The 12,278-nt window shown below is 44.9% G+C and overlaps 1 protein-coding gene across 1 annotated transcript in view; it reads right to left on the bottom strand.

Annotated features, from left to right (window-relative positions):
- ETS1 (ETS proto-oncogene 1, transcription factor) overlaps positions 1-12,278 on the bottom strand; it is an 811,579-nt gene that overhangs the window by 253,724 nt on the left and 545,577 nt on the right. The window contains exon 6 of the mRNA XM_086956985.1: positions 3,142-3,402. Within this exon, the coding sequence (XP_086813111.1) occupies positions 3,142-3,402 (261 nt within the window). The remainder of the gene's footprint in view (positions 1-3,141; positions 3,403-12,278) is intronic.

The following is a 12,278-nucleotide window of genomic DNA, read 5'->3' on the forward strand; positions in this document are numbered from 1 at the left end:
AGCAATGGTATTGGCTACAGAACTATGACCGCCCCTTAGTGGACACTCTTTCACTGAACAGTTCCTGTACTTTGGCATACCAACACTTGCAAAAGTATTTACTGTCTTTTTCAAAGAGTCTCAACGTACACTAAACTTAGACAAAGTTATCATCGCTCATAATGTTTTCTAGTGATTAAATCGAGGTCTCAACGTAAGAGATATATTTGAGATAGGATGGGATGAGGTATCTTTTGAGAATGATGAATTGTAACGTTGTCTACGCATTTAGATTGTTTTATGCTCGTTGTGTTTACTGTCATTTTTACAATTTTGCAGTATATTGTTAGTTATTAGGGTCACTGGAATTATGCAAAGTTGTGGATGCAGGTTTTTTTGAAAAGTTATGGATCTTCTGCATTTGGTACATATTATACCATCTGCTGCATATTCCGCAGATTTAAAAAACTGTTTCTAGCTCATAAAGATCAAAAGTTGTAAAAACTTTGCGACATATGTTCGCAATCTGTCGAAGGCCTATGCAAAGGCTAACTGGTGATGTTACGGTTGCCTATTTCTGCAATTGGTTATTAAACTGGTACTAAAGAGGTGGCATTTTTGTCCCAGACAGTATTACTTTGTGTAAAATGTACAAAATAATAATGTAATACTATTCCAATAGGTGCCACATTACACTGTACAATATGGCTTTTCATTCAGCATAATTTAATCAAGTCTGCTGCATAATTTGATGTTCTGTTGCAGCATAATTCCAGTGGCTCTGCTTAATATAACTGTTTAGTTGGTTCAATGCCTTCAAGGTGTTTTAATGATATAGCTGATCGTAACAAACAAATAAATAAATAAACTAAAGTCTAATGGTCTGTGCCAAATAGACCAGTGCTGCCGACAGTGTATGCCTTTACCCCAGATCATGAGGTTGTAGGGACACCTAAAGGCAAACGTGAGAGCTCCTAAGGGTTTATATTTATCAGGAATACTAATACTTGGCAAATTGTCCGAGATGGAAAGACTCCAAAGTAACCTGCATCAATCAAACGTAGTCCCATCTTAAATAATCCACTGTGACAAAAATCTTTTCACATTTCAGACAGAGATAACAGCCTTCTCTGTTATTTATAATATAAGTACCAAAACCTGAAGCAACAGCTTTCTATAGGTATTTACTGGGTACAGTTTGCATACACGGCATAGCTGTAACATCTGTAAATGCTTTTTTTCTGAAAGTTTGCTTGAATGTGGTTCAGCAGATGTGTTTTGCTCTTTGGTCTCGCCTTTGTTGGTGTGACCTTATCTGCCGTACTAGAGAGATATGCTCGGGTGCACAGTTGAGACACACCTTCTCCTTCTTCCTCTGCAAACCACAGGACATGAAAAGGTGAAGAGAAACCATCCGCAGACGGGTTACCACCCTAATGTTATTGCGCTGTTCTGGGCTTGCTTGTGCTTAGCTCAACCCCTACAGAATATGTAAGTCACACATATAGTGAATGGGGTCATTACATGCCCTCATCACAGTTGACAAAATTAGTTTAGAGACAGTTTCTGTATTGGGCCTAAAACATTTTTGGCACTCCCTGCTAATCACCTTCATTACTTCAGAAGCAAATACATTCCTCTTCATTAAAAACAAATACACTCCTCTCCAGTCTTCCATTTTTCTGTAGTGGTTTCTCACACCTGTGTTCAATAAATAAATGCTTTGTATGTCAATCATTGACCACTCCATCCGACTACTTGTCTTCCCATTACCTTCCTTCCCACACCTCTGAAACAAGCACCTCATGCGCAAATGCACTTCTTCAGCCAATCCACCGCTTTGATCATGCTATGATATTGATACTCCCACAGCCTCCATCCTAGTCGCCGTTCTACAGCTCCTACCATGAACCGCTTATCTGACACTAACCTGTCCCAGGTACTGCATACACCTGAAAGCTAGTGTGCTCACTCTGCCCTCATCGCCACAAATTCTACCCTTCCCCATTGGTCTTGGTTTTACCTACTCCAAGGCTCCAGTTTACTCTTGTTCTACAGCTCCCGCACCTCACTTTTTGGTGACTCCCATTGCCTCAACCCCTAAGTCTCCAACTGTGCAGCAATATTTACATCTCTCACATCATATCTCACTAATTCCATCACATCCCTACTTGTACAGTTGTCATGATGCCCTTGCTTAATATGTAAAAACGTGTTGCAGCCAGGTGATACTTCAAGAATGTCTAAGCATTTGGTGGAATAGATCTTGACTGTCCCCACCGTGCTTCTTCTCTGGGTCTTTCTAATGAGCTGTGTGAGTTGTTATGTTATGTTGCTACTTTGGTGCACTTGATCTAGACAATTCTAACAGTTGTTTTGGAGTGACACACATACTACCCAGAATCTGGAGTAAAACGGCTTCAAATCTGCATTGTGCATCACCAGCATCCTGGAGAAGCAGTTACAACTCCCCACTGGAGCAGTAACTCATCATTCCTGTGTATCTGTCCGACTAGGTAGAAGGAAGTGGGGGCATGGTAACCAAAATCTGTAATAGGATCTTTGTGATGGGAAGTATACAAAGCAGTGCTGCATAAACTACCAAACATGGAGGAAAGTGCCTCATTGATTACTATGAAGTCAAAGTTGAAGTGTAGTGTCACAGATTGTACGGTAACTTCAGAGGAAGAACCACAGCATTGCAGGGTGAAATGTAGTGCTGGACTGTGCTGGGTTAACCCCGGAGTCAAAGGGGGAAACATATTGTTCTGTGTTAGCCAAGCTGCACCATAGCGATGTATGATGTCATTTTTGAATAATGGTGTAACTGAGTCAAGTACTGTGTTTCAAGAATCACCATGGCCTAGGAGAGTTATACATTGCATGATCTAAGGAAAAACAGATTTTCTTGATAAGCAGTTTAACTATTGTTTTGAACATTGAATATATGTCAATCAGGAGTCCAAATTTTACAAAATAACCAACTTCTAAGGCAAAATCCGAGAGTTCTTAATAGAAACCTGTACTACCATGAATCACTTTCCTAAGTAGACCCAGCATGGTAAAGCAGCTTTCAGGACTCCGATCTAAGACATTAGCTATCTATGAGCACCAGTAGCCATTATCTTCAGAATGTAATTGATTTAGTTAAGTGACCCTTACCCGTGTATCCAGCAAGGACTGCGGCGGGGATGACTGGCTTGTCCTTGTTGAGGTCTGCTCGGTCTCGTACATAGTCTTTAAAGGTACCTTTGGGCTTGTGGCTGGGAAGGGTTACAGGGTAGTCTTCAGAGTCAAAGCTGTCGTAGGAGGGGACACGCTGGAGGCTGTGGAAGGATGACTGACTGCCCCAGGACTGGGTAAGACGGTCACAGCTGTCGTAACTCTCAGTGCTTTCGAACGAGTCCTGTCCAACCAGCATACCTAAAGTCGAAAAGAGAAGATTAATGAATAACTCACTTCACTCCAACTCCCTCTCTATATAAGACCAGTGCTGGCCTGAGATCAGCGAAAACAAACTCCATAACACAATAACGTTGCCAGTAATTTACAAAATTCTCTATACTCCGATCTCTTGAAATGCATAATAGTGTCACTCATTCCACTCTCATTTACTATTTATCCTTACACTTTATTCAAACAAATTTACTCTACGACACTTCCTAATCCATCAGTACATATGTAATCTCACAAGTTGATGGGGGCCCTTCTCTTTAGTCTCATTCTGTGGTAACCCTATGTTTTTTCATGGTTTCCTGCTATCTTTGAACCCCACTTTAGCGCTTACATAATTTTTCCTGATATTTTACTTTCACATGTATAGCCATGTCAACGACACACTTTTTTGCAATTGCAAAGCCTGGGATTTTTTAAATTAGGCTTAACAGCCACAAAACTGTGTTGTACATCATCTCCACACCGACCCCAAGACCACCCTCAGGGGCACCCTGATCTACCGACCCCCGGGACCACGCACTCAATTCAGCAAAGACATCGCTGACTTCATCAGCCCACACGCCCTCCCCTCCACTGACTACATCCTCCTCGGGGACATCAACTTCCACCTGGAGAACAACAACGACCGCAACACCACCACCCTGCTTGACAACCTTGTCACCCTCGGACTCAAGCAGCTGGTGACCACCCCCACCCACCTCGCCGGACACACACTCAACGCCGTCTTCTCGTCCAGCAAAGACATCGCCTTCAGCCACGCCACTGGACGGACCACAGCTGCATCCACTTCACCTTCAGAAGGACCACGGTCCACCACCACCAGCAAACAGGCTGCACGAAGAAGCTGGAACAAGATCACAGCCGACCAACTAGCCGCATCCCTAAGCCAGCACCCTCCCGCCAGCTCAGCGAACCCCAGCCAAGCCGCCGACAACCTCACGAAATGGATCTGCACCTGCGCGGACGAACTCGCCCCTCTGAGGACCCCGCCCAGCAGACCCGGAAGCAAGAAGGCCCCGTGGTTCACCGACGAACTCAAGAGCTCCAAGAAGAACTGCCGTGCCCTCGAGAAAGCCTGGAGAAAAGACCCTACACCGGACAACATGACTACCCTCAAGCTCGCCACCCGAAAGCACCACCAACTGATCCACGCCACCAAGAAAACAGCATTCAAGGACCGGCCGAACAACAACGCACACAACAGCAAGGAACTCTTCAACATCGTGAGAGAGCTCTCCAACCCCAACGCCGGAACCAACGACATCACCCCATCGCAAGACCTCTGCAACTCCCTTGCCTCCTACTTCCACAACAAGATCGCTGACATACACAACAGCTTCAGCACACAAACAACGCTCCCCACGACCACACCAACGCCCCCCACCACCACCCTCAACGCCTGGACACCGATCAACCTCGAAGACACCATCAGCACGATGAACTCCATCCACTCCGGATCTCCAACCGACCCCTGCCCTCACCACGTCTTCAACAAGGCCGACGCTGTCATTGCACCCCACCTGCGGGACATCATCAACACCTCCTTCGACACCGCCACCTTCCCTGAGAGCTGGAAGCATGCCGAACTCAGACTCTACTAAAGAAACCAACGGCGGACCCCACCGAACTCAAGAACTACCGCCCCATCTCGCTCCTCCCGTTTCCAGCCAAAGTCATATAGAAGACCGTCAACAAGCAACTGGCAGCCTTCCTCGAGACGACTGGATCCCTCGACCCATCTCAGTCAGGCTTCCGGCCAACCACAGCACGAGACCGCCCTCATCGCTGCCACTGACGACATCCGAACCCTGCTGGACAATGGAGAAACAGCGGCCCTCATCCTCCTGGACCTCTCCGCGGCATTCGACACTGTCTGCCACCGCACCCTAGTGCAGCGCCTCAGCAACGTCGGAATCAAGGAGAAGGCACTGGAATGGATCATCTCCTTCCTCGCCGGAAGGACACGGAGAGTCCGCCTCCCCCGTTCAGATCAGAAGCCACGAAAGTCATCTGCGGCGTCCCTCAGGGCTCCTCGCTCAGCCCCACCCTCTTCAATGTCTACATGAGCCCCCTTGCGGCCATCGCACGCCAACACAACCTGAACATCATCTCCTACGCCGATGACACCCAGCTGATCCTCTCCCTGACCAACGACCCCACCACCGCCAGAGCCAACCTACACGAAGGGATGAAAGACGTGGCCGAGTGGATGACGACCAGCCGCCTGAAACTGAACACAGACAAGACGGAAGTCCTCATCCTGGGCTCCTCACCCTCCGCCTGGGACGACTCCTGGTGGCCCCCCGCCCTGGGCAACGCACCCAAACCGACAGACCACGCACGCAACCTGGGCTTCATCCTGGACTCCTCCCTCTCCATGACCAGACAAGTCAACGCTGTCTCCTCGTCCTGTTTTAACATCCTGCGCATGCTACGTAAGATCTTCCGGTGGATCCCCACCGAGACCAGGAAGACGGTCACCCAGGCCCTCGTCACCAGCCGTCTGGACTACGGCAACGCCCTCTACGCCGGAACCACCGCCAAGCTCCAGAAGAGACTCCAGCGTATCCCGAACGCCTCGGCGAGACTCATCCTCTACGTCCCCAGACGAAACCACACCTCCAGACACCTGAGAGACCTGCACTGGCTCCCAATCAACAAAAGAATCACCTTCCGGCTCCTCACCCACGCACACAAAGCCCTACACAACCAAGGCCCGACCTACCTCAACAGCCGCCTCAACTTCTACGCTCCCAAACGCCATCTCCGCTCGACCAGTCACGCCCTCGCCGCCGTCCCCCGCATCCGCAGAGCGACAACAGGAGGAAGGTCCTTCTCCCACCTGGCCGCCAAGACTTGGAACTCCCTCCCGACCGACCTACGCCTGACCCAAGACCACCTCTCCTTCAGGAAGAAGCTCAAGACCTGGCTGTTCGAGCAGTGCGGACCCCCCCCACCCCCCAAGCGCCTTGAGACCCTCCGGGTGAGTAGTGCGCGGTATAAATGCCCATGATTGATTGATTGATTGAGTGAGTTATCCAGATGTGGTTAAAATAGGCAGTTTTGGCACGGCTACAAATGTAAAGTACATGAGAATCATTGTGCAGGATAGAAACACTTGTTCACTCCTTTTTTTAAACTTTAAATGGTAAAACTTGTTTGCAGGTTAATTTAATGCCCACCATACCTTCTCAAAATATACTTGATTCATGCACTCATAACAAAGATTCCCAAGATAATTTTCAAACTGTAGACCTTCAGAGCTGATAGTTTTATTTTTAGCATTTTAAGTATGTTCCAAACTATTACCAAACTCCACATACAATAGTAGTAGTATCGAGGGAGCTATTCTGCTTGTGGTCCTGCACATTGTGCACATGTCTGGGGCCGTAGTTGATTGCTGATATCCACATGTGATCAGTGCTTTAAATGGAAAAAAATTAATGCAGGTACTCATCAAATTGAGATGTGGGCGGGGCTAGGGGCGGGCAGGGCTATGGGGGTGGAGCCATGGTGTCGGGGCTAAGGATTGTGCTAAGGGGCCATTAATTAAAATCATTGCTAAAACCTCACGACCATATGCAATCTTCATGTAAGATTTCGTTTAATTGGCGCTTTATGTTAGAAATTGTTTCAAAGGCACGAAGAAAAAAGTTCACTAACAATTATTTTCTATAGTAGCTCCGGTCTCGATCTCACTCAGACTCATTGAATCAAATCAGTGTCGGTCCAAGATGGCGGATTGACACCGCCAGAGCGGAGGAACGCTGAACGGGTCTGGGCTGCGAGCATGATTCACTGTGTGTGTTACATCTAACCTTGTACTCTACTCCTAAATGAAAAGCGGACATTTCTTGGATTTCTGTCTGCCTACCTTATACCGACATCGCGGTCATGCTGCTGGCGTTTGTGACTTCTTGTGAGGTTTGAGCAGGAGACCCCGTCTCATCGTATAGCGGATTGTGCGGCTTTGCTGCGGCTCGCTGCGGCTTGTTACGGACCAAACCCCAGACGGATGCTGCAACTTTGGCTGATTGGGAGCCGAGTGCGGAGCTTGCTTCGCTTCGCTCGATTACCACGTCTGACCCCTGAGGCTACGAGGGGTTGGTCGGCGGTTAGCTGGTTTGGCCTGAAGGTCTATCGGCGGTTTTCCCCATCTACAACAACAGCAGGTCACTTCGAGATGGCGCCGAAACTTCAAGCGTGAAACACCCGGACTACGGCTACAACGGTAAAGCAAACGTCGACGCTGTTATTGACTGGCACTCTTATCGACCCGGCTCCTGTGGGAAAGGCTGCCAGCACTACATCGGGATCGGTTTTGGACACAAACAAACAACTCACGGGTAGGCAAGTAGAACTGGGGGAAAGAGTGGGCGGCTTTAAGACTAATGTTGGTGATACTTTGTTACAAAATATGGGAGCTCATTCAATATTGCCCGAGACAATGAGCAACATTTTAACTTTAGAGAGCCAGAGCATTGCTGCAGCTACAGCTACAGGGGATAAAGTGGCCAACGATATAACTAATGTTGAGATTACATTAAACAGCTGTCCCTCTTCAAATGTAAATGAAATTGAACTTGAGGTCAATATTGGTTCAGCTACAGGTTATCTTGCCCTGATTAACCAAGCTGCAATTTCGGTAATTAATCTCAGTATAACCCCATCTCAATCTGAGACTCATCTTGCGGAAAATACATCAACTAACCAAGTGCTATCTGTTATCTCAGCCGAAAACGCAGCTGAAGCGGGAGTGGTAGGGGCTGAGGGATTTGATAATGTTGACGGTGATGAGACAGATGAGGAGTATTGTGACATTAATGATCTGGGTAATAACACACCATCAGGATTAATCAAAGACAATGATAAAACTATCAGCATTAAAAAGCTCAAAGGCAAATCTAAGAATAAAGCCAAGAAGACTATAAGCAAACCTAAGCCTAGTACTATGTAAGCAATAGCAGAAAATAGTCCTATCAGACAATGGGTGCAAGCCAAGGGAGGCGTTAAATCAATGGCTATGAGACTTTCAGGAAACAGTCCTACTGAACTGGGCGTTCCAGCAGGCAATGCAAGTGCTTCTAATAATGTGATGGATGCACCTGGAATAGTGGCGTCCAACCAACGGTCACTTGAAGTACTTATTGTAGCTCAGAATGCTCTTAGCGCTGGGATACTCACGGGTGACTACGCGCTTTATAAAATTTAATAATAATAATAATAATAATGCAGAATCTACTTTGGCTTTAATGGAAGGACAAGATTTATCTGGCTCTGGTATGGAATCTTTAGTGGAAACCTCCTCTTCTTCATTAACAACTCTGCAATCGTCTACTCTATTACCAATAACATCTGCGGGTGACTCCCCTACACTCTCTTCTAATATTACTACTACGGTACAAAGTACAGTCAGTAATGTAAAATTAGCAATGGGTGGTACTGAGCTGGCTTCAAACGCAGTGCCAACAAAAGAAGTTGCTTCAGAGGGGCTGAAGCATTCCTCTCTCTTATCAGCGGATTGGACCCTTCAAGGGGAGGTGTCTGCATCATTTCAGACGATATTACAGCTACTAAATGAACAGAAACAAGAAGCCAAGATTCATTATCAGCAGATGAGGGAAGACAGTAGTAAGACTCAAGCTTCTCTGCAAGAGATGTCGTGCAAACTGGGGGCTGTCTCCCAAGATATGGAGGAACTACAGCAAAGAGTAGTTTTAACAGAGGAAAAGTCACATCGCTCTGAAATTGCTGTGGATAAACATGCTGCTCAATTACTGCAGATGCAAGCTAAACTTGAAGACTTAGAAAACAGACAACGTAGACAGAATCTACGTGTTTTTGGCATTTCGGAGGGAGCCGAGGGAGCTGACCCTAGGGCATTTATTGCCCAATTGTTTCAAAAGGCTTTTCCTGACTTATCAGATTGGGATTGGGACTCGCAGCTACAACGTGCCCATCGGCTACCCCTATTTCAAAGAAATAAGGGTGGTAAATATCCTCGTCCAATCTTGATATGTATAGGTAACTATCTGCTCCGCCAAGCTATTTCAATAAAAGCACGGCCAAATACTCCAGTTACCATTGATTCAGTTATATTTTTCGTTAGATCTGATTTAAGTAAACTTTCTCTGGAATGGCGCTGGAAATTGAAACAATTTATTGATCCAATTAAGGAATTGGGTTGTCAAGCTTTCTTACAAGAACCAGCTAAACTAAAAGTAATTAAAAATGGCGGGTCTTATTTTTTCTTGGAAGAGAATGAGGTGGAATCTGCTATGGCTACTTGGAGAATGGAAAAATGAACTGGATATTAACTAATGATTTGTTTGCATACTCCATTTTTTGGATCATGAGACTTTCATTTATGGATCTATTGCTATTTCCTTCTATCTTTCTCTAGATTGACTTGTTTTTGTTTCTCGTGGGTGGTAATATGTCACATTAGATATTGACGACGGTTTAGCACGTTTTTTTTTTTGATAATTCTGAATGCCCGGATCCTATAAGCGGCTAACTCCGATTGTTGGCTGCCAGTATAGCGGCAGCCGGTCTAAGGGGGGGACCAGCAGGCAACTATTGGGAAGGGAGGGGGTGGGATAGTGTGTGGGGTGGGGAAGAGAGAGATATGCTTTGGGGTAAAAAATGCATCAGAGGACGTAAAATCTATAAAAATGAGAGGAATTATAAAGCTGATATGATTTATTACAGAGGTCATAGAGATAGGGATGTTTATTTTATTAAATGTATCAAATAAAATGCTTAGTTTGGAACGTGGCGGGCTTAAATAATAGAACAAAGAGGAGTCTTGTATATGAGGAGCTCAAGATGTATAACCCTCAAATCGCGGTCATTACTGAAACTCACATAGCTTATAAAGATAAACACTTGCTTAAACAATTAGGATACGATATTATGGTTTGTACTGAGTTTAATGCTTCAATTCGGGGGGTGGCGATTCTAAAGCATAAAAACATAAAAGTTGAAATACTTAAGACATTAACTGATAAAGCGGGCAGATGGGCTATTGCACAGATAAAGCTGGAAGGTCGAAAATACACAATATGTGGGGTTTACGCGTCAAATCAAGATGAGCCAACAATTATTGATCAGATCAATATGGAACTGCTTGCATGGGATGGGGAATATATTGTGTTGGGTGATTTTAATTGTATTATGAATTATAATTTAGACACTACTAGGAAAAATTCCTTTCAGAGAATGAGGAAAACTAGAGCTGCAATTTTGGATCTGGCAGCTATTCATTTCCTTAAAGATGCCTGGAGATGTCTATACCCTAAATTGGCCGGCTATACATATTATTCTGCAGCACATAAACTATGCTCACGCATAGATATGGTTTGGGTCTCAGACCTTATCCTTGGAACTTGCTCAATGGCTATATACACGAGGGTAACCTCGGACCACAACCCGATCTCTTTAACTTTTGAGGTTACAACTGAGGAGTCGTCTCCTCGCCCTTTCTTATTTCCAAGATATTTGTACATCGATCTCGGGTTTGTAAATCAACTTAAAGAACACATAAAAGAATTCATTGACATAAACATACATTCTACTCAACCTTTGATAGTTTGGGATGCTTGCAAAGCTAGCATACGTGGATTCACACAACAATATATTTGGCGACAAAATAAAGAACGTTGATGTTTAAATGAGAAAAGGCTCGGAGAAATTCTCGATATTGAGCATCAAATGGCAGAAGCTCTTTCTAGTGGTGTAACGAACTTGGATGTATTAAGCTTTAAACTAATTTAACTCAAAGCTGCATTAAAAGATCTTCTTAGGGCTAAGAGTATTAGTGAATTAAAGAAATATCAACTTGATCATTATGAAAGTGGTGATAAGATCGGTAAACTTCTGGCCTATAAAGTTGCTGAAGATCGTTCACAGAATATGGTTAAAGAAATTAAAGGGGATAATAACCAACTATTCTGTGACTCTAAATCAATTTTACAACAATTTGCATCATTTTATCAAGCTCTCTATACACCAGAAACTGCAACCTCGGATGACAATATTAAAAATTATATAGAGTTAAACATGGTCAAAATTTTAGAGCCGGAACAATCTGAACAACTAGCGGTAGACATTACAGCAATAGAAATTAGGGGTGCCATCAACTCCCTAGCAACGGGCAAAGCTGTAGGGGAGGATTCTATTCCTTTGGAACTATTTAAATGCTGCACAGAGGAATTGATAAGATTATTAACAGATGTGATCCGCGCTATAGGCAATGGGCAACAAGCGCCCAAATCTTGGAATCTAACCCAAATTATTTTCTTTTAAAAAAAGGGTAAAATACCTCAAGAGAGAGGTTCGTACAGACCAATTTCACTTATTAATAGTGATGCCAATTTTTTTGCTAAAATATTAGCTACTAGGCTCGCAGCAGTAATGTCTCAGCTCGTTTCTTCCCAGCAACACGCATTTATTCCAAAGCGAGACACTACAGCGCATATTAACATGGCCATCTCTGCTTTTGATGCCGCTCGGACCCAGTCCGACCCACTCGGTATGATCTTATTAGATGCAGAATGCAGAAAAAGCATTCGACCGAGTGGGGTGGGGCTTTTTATGGGCGGCTCTACAGGCATTTGGCGTTAAAGGCCAGCTCTTGAGATGGATTCAATCGCTTTATGATAACCCTATGGGCAAGGTATCGTATATGGGGAAATGCTCTTCTATGTTCCCAATTAAGAGAGGGACAAGGCAGGGGTGTCCTTTATCACCCCTGCTTTTCGCTTTAGGTATGGAACCTTTCTTAGTTGCACTTCAACGTCAGGCTTTAATTAATCCTTTTTTTAATGGCTCAAATAAACTTG

Source organism: Lissotriton vulgaris, chromosome 2_1 (assembly GCF_964263255.1).
Source record: "Lissotriton vulgaris chromosome 2_1, aLisVul1.2, whole genome shotgun sequence".
In the NCBI taxonomy this organism is placed as follows: Eukaryota; Metazoa; Chordata; class Amphibia; order Caudata; family Salamandridae; genus Lissotriton; species Lissotriton vulgaris.